General features: G+C 42.9%; 1 protein-coding gene across 1 annotated transcript; it reads right to left on the bottom strand.

Moving 5' to 3' along the window:
• Positions 1–1,439: 1,439 nt before the first annotated feature.
• Positions 1,440–6,953, bottom strand: LOC308156213 (putative ATP-dependent RNA helicase DDX4; the record flags this gene model as incomplete). Its single annotated transcript, XM_080529567.1, has 14 exons — positions 1,440–1,517; positions 1,945–2,037; positions 2,443–2,713; positions 3,059–3,158; positions 3,441–3,586; positions 3,765–3,931; positions 4,592–4,721; positions 4,893–5,047; positions 5,302–5,454; positions 5,651–5,796; positions 5,957–5,999; positions 6,250–6,285; positions 6,441–6,482; positions 6,942–6,953. The coding sequence occupies 14 exons, from the start codon at positions 6,951–6,953 to the stop codon at positions 1,440–1,442; spliced, it is 1,572 nt and encodes a 523-aa protein (XP_080385693.1).
• Between the last annotated feature and the right edge of the window lie 2,808 nt (positions 6,954–9,761).

Below are 9,761 nucleotides of genomic sequence, written 5' to 3'. Positions count from 1 at the left end.
CAATGGTTTGGTGAGGTCATGGAGATAATAATAATAATACATTTATTTGATAAGGCGCCTTTCAAGGCACTCAAGGTCGCCGTACAACACATTTAAAAAACAGTTGCAAAATTCAAATACAGAGAAATATACAGTATAAACATAGCTAGCAGCAGAGCAGCACGGGAACAGTAAATCAACGGGCATACGCCTGCGAAAACAAGTGAGTTTTGAATGTGGAGATTGAATCAATGTTCCTGATGTCGGGGGGGGAGGGAGTTCCAGAGGCGAGGGGCAGTGTCTGAAGGCTCTAAACCCCATGGTGGACAGACGGGCTGGGAGGACGGTCAGGTTGATGGAGGAGGCAGACCTGAGGGACCGGGTGGGAATGTTGATGTGGAGGAGGTTGCTAATTAATTAACAAGCTAGTCAGTGGTGGACTCAGGCTGTTTGAAGGGCAGGGGCGAAAAGAAAAAAAGGGCACCTACTGCACGACATGGGACCCCATCAGCGAGGAAAAAGCTATGATGCGTCATGTATGGATTAAGATTAACATTATGTAGTCTAGGCAATCCAGATTAAAAGTATACACCTCTATGATAAAAACACATAGGGAACAATACACCTTTAAAATGTTTATTTCACAAACACCTCCCAAAATGTTTTGGGGGGATATTTTCATGTTAAACACAAATTTTTTACACAATGTTAAATAGGGCTGGGTTAAAAAAATCGATTTCCCGATTCTGAATCGATCTTCATTAAATGAGCGATTATTGATTCATAAATCCTGAGATCGATCTTCCATTAAAAAAAATTTGCTTGCAGCTTCAACCCGCAACGAGATCGCGCTACAAGAATTTATCATATCTCACGCAACGTGAGGTCTCAACACTAAAATCTAAAAACATGGCGATGGCAGGGACACTCAAGTCACCACCAGGCTTAAAGTCAGATGTCTGGGTGCATTTTGGATTAAAAAAATGTGACAATAGAGATGAGCTGGACAAAAGCAAAGTCATATGTAAATAAAAAGTACATTCATGTAACTGCTTTGGAGTCAATTCATTGATATGTTTAACAATGCTACATGTTATAGGGTTCCTTGAACCATTTATAGCATTAGTTCGGAGAATCTCTTTCATATTCAAGAAAAAAATGTATATTGTAACTAGATCGAATCGGAATCGAATGCTGTGAATCGGAATCGAATCGTTTTGGGAAATCAGTGGCGATACCCAGCCCTAATGTTAAACACACAACATGTTAAACACAAATGTTAAATCTAAAATGTTAAACACAGCAAAAAGTCACAACCACAGGACAGCAAAGTGCTTTCCCCTTCAAACACTATAAAAGAAAGACTAAAGGAAAAGTAAACCAAACAAGAAACAGGTAAAGAAACTAAGAAACCAAGAAACTAAAAGAATGGTTCCAGAGGTGCTGGATGCATTTGAGTTTCACTCCCATGCGTCGCCGTCATCTGCAGCGCTGGCAGCTGGCTGCTGCCTGGACTCATTATTGGCTGAAGCTCCACCCTGGAGACAAGGAAGAGATTTGAGAGTCATGAACATGTAGTCAGTTAGCCTGGTAAGTGACAGCCAGGGGAGGCAGAAATCAGGACAGGATCATGGTAATTCCAATAAAATCAGCTTGTCATGTTGATTTCTGCCTCCACTGATGACAGCAAGACTGTATTCTGGCAGTTTCAAAAGAGGACCCTGTGAACATGTACAAACCTGACAGGTACTTAGAACCTCTAAGGGATAAAGTTATGCTAGTGCAACTTTTCCTGGTAACACAAACACCGCACAGGTGACTTACTCTTCAGTAGAAAGCCAGTGCTGAGTTAATGCTAAATGGGATGCTTGGAACGGCCTGACAGACGTCACCAAGTGAAGGTTTAGAGTGGTCCCAGGGATCCATTTGGGATCTCCCCCAGTGCAGAGCCTGATAGATGCTCACCATCCTTGAGTCTGTGGAGGCAAGGTTGAACCCAGAGGTCCCATGGGCACCGGAGGCCGCATCCTCCAACCATTTGGGCACTTCCTGTTGAGCCTGCCAATCGAGTTAGTCATGTTAGAAAATGCATCCTAATCTCAAAATCTGTCCGTTGTCTGAATCACTTGCTAATCCACTCTCCCAGTCCCAATTCTCCATCCTTCTCCCTCAAGTATACACCTCCTCAGCCACTTTAGACGATCGGTCCATAATCTATTGCTTTTACACCATACTGGGAAGTGAACAAGTGCACACTAAGGAGAAACGTAGAGAATTGGGATTGTGGTTGCTGGATTCTGAGTGCTTCCCTATGTCCCTATAGTTTTTCCTGTTAATTGAATCTGCTCTCATCGTTTCTTTCTCAAAATGCATCCTCCCCCTTGATATTGTCTTGGAATGTATGGGGAGAGAAGAAGAGAGGACAGACTTTTGGGTTGCTGCAGTGCTAGCTTAGTGACCTACCCCAGAGAGGATTTTGATCAGACCCGGAGCCAGCTGGCTGTCTGTGTTCGGGTCGTAGAAGGTCACAGCTCTCCCAGTGTTGCCGCAGCGACCCGTCCTCCCTATGCGGTGCACATAGTCATCTATCTGTTTTGGGAGGTCAAAGTTCACCACATGCTGAACGTGTTCGATGTCGAGGCCGCGTGCTGCCACAGAGGTGGCCACCAGGACGGGACACTTGCCCGCGCGGAAGTCTGCCAGCGCCTGCTCTCGCTCCCGCTGCTCACGGTCTCTGTTGATGGTGAGAAGACGGTAAATGCCAAGCACTACGACCAGACTGAGACCTCATTGAAGTTGAGAAACTCTATACCATATTATTTCCACCTTTGTGTAAATGTATGAAATCCTTTACCTAAGCCTAATCGCAGTTAAGATACTCTCATATTGTGACATTGCTCTTATATCAAGTCTGATACTTCTCACATGAATGAGGCTACTAGAATCTAGATCCATTGCATCGAATAAAAATCATTCAAATATGGTCATCATCACAGTTCCTTGAAGTGAAGCCTGGCTCCAGGATGAACTACCCATGAATACTAGTAGTAGAAACCTTCTCCTGACAGAGAACACCTACCCATGAATACTAGTAGTAGGCACCTTCTCCTGACAAAGGTACGTGGCGATGAAGTCAGCCCTCCTCTTCGTCTCCACAAATACCATGGTGCGCTCCGTTCCTTACAGAAACAAAACCCATTTCAGACATCACGTTCAAGTTCCCCAAACACAGATGAATTGACACTAGTCCTGGACTAGTCCTATCACACTTTCTATAGAAAATATCCATTGAAGAACCTTTTTAGTTTTTTATTACTTAATCTGTGTCTGGGAAACCTGTACCAAAGGATCAACTATTCATGAGAATTATGATTGAAATACAGGGGAGGCAGAAATTGAAGGACAGGCTCATGGTAATGCATGGAATAGAACAGGCTGTATGGTGAGGTGTGGACAGTCACCTGTAGTCTTGAGTATCTCCAGGAGCTTGTGCCTCTTGTTATACTGAGACACCTCTACGATCACCTGCTCCACGTCACTGCAGGCTGCGCCGACCATCCCCACAGCCAGGAACAGGTAATCAGTCTTCAGGAAGTCAGCAGCCATCCTATAGAACCACAAATCCTTTTCTTCATCCTCAATGCAACAATATATGCATTCTCAGACAGATCACTACATTCAATATAAATACTACCACACAACCATCATCTCTGCTGTTCATAATAAGTTTATCTGCAGTAAACTTCAGTTATTTCCACAAACATGAGAGAGAGAGAAAGACCTACATCTGGATGTTAGTTGGATAGGTTGCACTAAACATCAGTGTATTGCGGTCCTCCTTGGGGGGCATGCCTGGAGACCCAACCAGCTTACGCATATCAAGCTCAAAGCCCATGTCCAACATCCTGTCTGCCTCGTCCAGGACCAGGTAACGCAGCTTACTCAGACCCACCTGGGGGAGAGAGAGAGGGTTGTATTATTCCAGAAGGAGTAACCAACTCCAATGAAGTGCTCTAGTTGTACAACTATACATAAAGGACAGTCAGTTATAGCAGTTGGTTAAATAATAATAATAACTTTTATTTGTATAGCACTTTTCCTGCAAACGTTGCAGCTCAAAGTGCTCCAATCATTATATAATCATAATTTAATTATTTAGGCAATATTAAAAAGATGGGTTTTCAGTCTTGACTTGAACATATTTGCTGAGTAACTGGCAGTGCATTCCACAATTTGGGTGCATAAAATGAGAATGCAACCTCACCAAATCTCTTCTTTTGTAGATGTGGTACACAGAGAAAACAAGCATCAGAAGACCTGAGAGCTCTATTGGGCTGATATGCTAGCAAAAGGTCTTTCAGATATTCTGGTGCTGTGCCAGCAGTGAGAGCTTTATAAACAAGCAGAATGATTTTGAAATCTATTCTGAACTTAACAGGAAGCCAGTGTAGTCTCTAAAATAGGAGTTATATGAAAAAAAGCACATGATATGGTAGGATAGATAGAACTAAAGGCATATGGATCACCTGCCACCAACTGCTCTCATACGTTAAACAATACGTGTACAATAGCGTGTACTGCAGGTCAGATGAGGTACAGTAGATGAGGTTACCTTCCCTTTTCCAATGATGTCCAGCAGTCTCCCCGGGGTTCCACAGAGCACGTTGCAGCCCTTCTGCACCTCTGTTATGGTGTGTCGGGTGCTGATGCCCCCATAGACCACTACAGGGCGCACACACGTCCTGCAGAGGAGAGGGACAATGTTGTCACATCATTTTTAGTTCCTTTGGGCAAAACAACATTCACGCTTTGCTGAAAATGTGGCATTCATCCTAGAACTGGGGAATGTTCAGGACACTTTGTAAAACTCTGTAACGTTTTATAACACATTCTAGAAGGGCTGCCCTCCTCACCCGAAAGCGAACTTCCTGGCCTCAAGCCAGATCTGGACGATGAGCTCCCTCGTGGGAGCCACGATGATGGCCTCTGGTTCCTGCACCTCACTGAACCTGCTGGCTGCCACACCGTCCGCCATCAGCTTCTGCAGGATGGGCAGCAGGAACGCAGCCTGGGGAGCGGTTTACAGCAAAACAATCATTAGTCCCTTAAAGATTGTTGTTGTCAATTGTATTAATTGATTTGTCTGTACAAAGAGAGAAAATTAAGGCAATTGTGCAGGGTGCACTTGAATTCAAAACATGTTGATAAAACATGCTAGAGCCAAGAGTTAATGATAGATGACATTAATGATTAATGACATCCAAAATATTGGAACACACAATATATAGAACATTTTTGTGTAGATTGTAGAAGGCGACTCACTGTTTTTCCAGAGCCGGTCTGGGCACAGGCCATGAGGTCTCTGCCGGCTAAGATCATGGGGATGCCATGCTTCTGCACCGGGGTGGGCTTCACATAGCCAGACTTGGTGACGTTCCTGTTCAGAGACTCACACAGGGCAGCCTCTTCAAACGTCTGGGGGGACAGAGATGGGGGGACAGTGTTACGGTCTCTCAATTTACCTTCAGATCATACAACAATTCACAGACAAACAAGCAAATGTAAACCATTCAAGACAATTTGTGAAATTAAATTGGTTAAAAAAAATTTGCTCATCAGGTAGTGAAAGTCATCAACTGAGGCAACATGAAGACACCAGGAAGGAACTCACCAGGATGGCTTTGGGGGGGTTGCTGCCACTGACATCCACCAGGATGTTGTCATACTTGTCAAAGTTGATGCCTGTTTCAAACTGAGCGAAGACATCAGATTCCTCTTCAGAAGGGGTGGGGGGCACATAGGTCACCCTTGGAGGTGCTAAGGAGGGAGGGGAGGCACAGGTCACCCTAGAAGGTCCTAAGGGAGGCCTTAGATACTCCGAAACTCCTGCTTAGCTAGACCACCCAGGAGAGACGGTTTACAGTAGAAGAGAAAGTTTGCAATATTTAGAGCCCATGGCCATCAGGTATGAACATACTGACCATCAGCATCACCGTCTCCTCCCTCACCATCCCGGGAGCCTGATGTGGGAAACAGGTCTCAATAAGACGGCAAAAAAACCATGTTTAAGTAAGTAAGCCTTGCACACAAGTAGGGCAGGAGCCCATCTCTCCTGTCAACCAGGGAAGCAGAAATCAGGACACAGCTCATTTCAGGGTTCTCCCCAAACAATGCAAGAGTGGCTGGGCCACCTTGTCAACAAATCATGTTATGCTTTCAACAAATCAATCATGACCATTCATTGATAAGGTAATATCTCAAAGACAGAACCTTTGGAGAACACTTCTTCGTCTCTTCCACGGTAGCCTGAGGAGAACAAAGACAAGACACACTGTAAGGAGATGGACTTGTGCGGCAAGGCAGTTTCATCCAACACTCTAACCCCATGTCCTCAGACATCAATGGAAATTCCTGGTAAAATAAACGTTTTTAAAAAACACACAAAACGCCCACTGAATTACCTCCTCCACCGAAGCCTCCTCTTCCACCTCCATCTTCACCATCTGAAACCAGGAAATCACGTTTGAGATCACACCCATCAGCAACTCAACTAGTACATTCTTATGAGCATAGTTGGTGGCAACAGAGCACTTCATCCTACAGTATACGAAAACCATCATACCTTTTTCATTGATGTCATCACCATCCCCTGTAAAACAGAAAAGTGTTTTGCAGCAAGTCTTATCACAAAGAAGCATGTCAGACAATGGGAAATCAACACATTAAGAGACACATAGGAAAGAATGATAAACTGAATATACCACTTCTGAATCCACCTCTTCCGCCCCCTGTTAAGACAACAGGACATTACATTACTTCAGGGTTTAGAAGCATTCAATTGTCAAGCAATGGTTTACTTTGGTGGTTTTATTTACTGAGAAAGGGTCTCAACCAGGGGGGTCATGTTATGGACTTCAATCTTTTGGGAAACAGTATGACCTCTGATATCAGTCAACACTTACCTTTGTTCCCATTCTCATCGGTGCTCCCTGTTCAGAAGAAAACACGCATTCAGCCGGAGTAAAGCAACATCTCTCAATTATCATACTACATATAATGGAATTTTGTTGAGTCTTACTAACTACAATTGCAACTCAAGATTGGCTTGAATGTCTCTCTGTAACTAGTCTGTTTTTCTTAATATAAAAAACACAAAGAACAAAATGGCTTTATAAAAAAACACTCTTTATATTAGGTACTAAATGTAACCACCTGAAGCAAAGCATTTGAAGCCTCCGCCTCCTCCCCTAGCTCCTCTGCCTGTGGAAGAGTAGACAGGAGGTTCAGATCAGCATAACAGCCCATCTAGCGATCATTCATCCCAGATATTCAGATGCCTATTCAATTGGTAAACGTTTGATTTACCACCTGGATGGAATTTACATTACCGGTACCTTTTAATTGGCTCAGTGCAAACTCTACCCAACCAGCCACTGGCAGAGCTTAACAACCATGCCTATAGAACTTACCACTACCACCAAGGCCTCCTCCACTGTTCCTGGACACACCGTTATCTAAACACACCAATGAAATCCAATCAGCTAATCTTATACATCATAAATTGTACCTTATAAGATGACAAACATGGTAGATGACAAGTGGAATTCACCTAATAGTTACATTTCAACTTAAATGGGGTACCATCAATCGGGCAGTCCCAAGCATCACAGTTAGCATATACCATATGAAACAGGCACCATCTTACCATTCCAGCTTCTAGTATAGTATCCAATATAATAACTGTTCTGTTTCATGAGCTTGTTCCATTGACTGGGAGAGAACACTACATGCTTAGTCTTTAAAACGAGGAAGTAATTCCTTCACTATTCTGGGTATGTCTATGACACCTGTGAACTTGTTACCTCTGCCTGTGTGATAAGGAACCACCAGACTATTGATTATTAACACACATCTTAAAGATAACTTACCATTACTGGTACTGATAGTAGCACCCTGCAAATAGATTGTGTGATTGTGAGGACATTTTTCATTTTACTCATATCAAATAGTCTGTGTAACTTGATAAAGCTAATGCTCAGGTGGTAAATTACCTCGTTCCATTCGTCCATGATTGGCTTGTGAAGGGATTAGCTGTAGTAAAAGAATGAAGGTGTCAAAGCAACAAATCTTTAGGGATGAATTCTACTTATCATCTTAGGCAATTAGGCAGAGGAATACATTGATAGAGCAGTTATACATCACCTCCCTGTCATCAGAACGATCACACCCCCTTTTGGGTGGTAGAAGTGTAGAAGTTTGACTGGCGGTCAATGTAAATGTGTGGTCTTTGCTACTTTAATCTGATAAAATAAGAAAACTGTATTTCTTTTTAGATATTAGGATCTCAAATCCGCTACAGGTGTCATAACCCTAACCCATATCCTGTCATAAAAAACTACCTTATTGAATCTTCAGGTAATGAATTTGAATGAATGAATGAATGGACTTTATTGTCATTGCTACAGTACAGGTACCAAACAACGAAATTTAGGAGGGGTGGCTCCCCTGGTGTTAGGAAAAGGGACACCCATCACTTTTGCTGTCGTTAACTCATTATAAATTAGTAACGTTGACTGCCAAAGACGCCATTTGAAAAACCAGATACTTTATTTTTCTGTTTTGGTAGTCTGTCCAATGCACACTTGCCCTTCTCCACCGGCACTAGTTTTGGATCTAGCTGGCTGTTCATTATTTTGATGATAAATTGTAGATAGCTAGCTATAACATCTTCATGAGTCATCTACGTTTCTACATCTCCATCGAATACTACACAGCAGAGTTCGACGCTTGAGTTTTTACAACGCGCAACTGCCAGAAAAACATACCGGCATATACAGTAAATCGATATTGTCGAACCCTATATATATATATATATATATATACACACACACACACACACACACGCATACATAACCATACAGGCTAAATACTGATTAACAGTTCATCACTGTAACCCTCCCCCTCCCCCCTACGCAAAACGTGTCCACCGCGTGTTCTGATAATGGACATGTCCGGACAGCCCACCTGGGGGTCAGGGTACAAGGGGGGTTGAATAGCTGTAGAATGTAGATTGGTTTCACGGCTACATTATTGTCATAGTGCAACATTTTAAAATATTTTATACATAACTAGCTAGATGTGATAGCTTGGTAGCTTACAATCAATTATAGCGCGTTTTCCGAATGCGGACGATCGACCCTTACCTAGCATCTAATTGGAAAGAGTCCGAATTGTCCAACTACCGAATAAGTCCACTTGACGAACTGTTTTACCTATCAAATACATCACTAGTTATGTTTAATGACCTATATGTAATATATGACCTATATTTAATGACCGTATACCAGCCGCTAATGACGAAAGCTCTAATGAATAGCAACTAAGCTAACGAAATGCTAACGCTAACACAGCTAGTTCAATGACAGTGCACACACCGTTTAAAGCAAGATTAACTCAATAACATAATTGCAGCACGTGAGATATTAACACATTCATATGTTAAATTGATAAGATATTAAAATGTCTTCCATACATTGTGGAAGGCTTTCCGCGGTGTCTTGGGCCTGGCAGTTCAATTTAAGACTCTCGTCGGTCTGGGCGGTGAGCAGCGAACAGGTTGATGGTCGGAGAGAAAAGAAAGACTCGACGTCTGTGGAGTTGTGACCTGGAGTGTCTAGGACCGGAGCGGGAAGGAGTCACGTGAGAGGAAACAGGACCCGTGTAATTTGCACTTCTGAAAAAAAACACGCAATTAACTCCGTTATCATTGAAAATGTGAGATA

The sequence above is a fragment of the Nansenia antarctica genome (genome assembly GCF_963989245.1).
Source record: "Nansenia antarctica genome assembly, chromosome: 4".
Classification (NCBI taxonomy): Eukaryota; Metazoa; Chordata; class Actinopteri; order Argentiniformes; family Microstomatidae; genus Nansenia; species Nansenia antarctica.
This window is presented reverse-complemented; position numbering and strand designations above follow the sequence as displayed.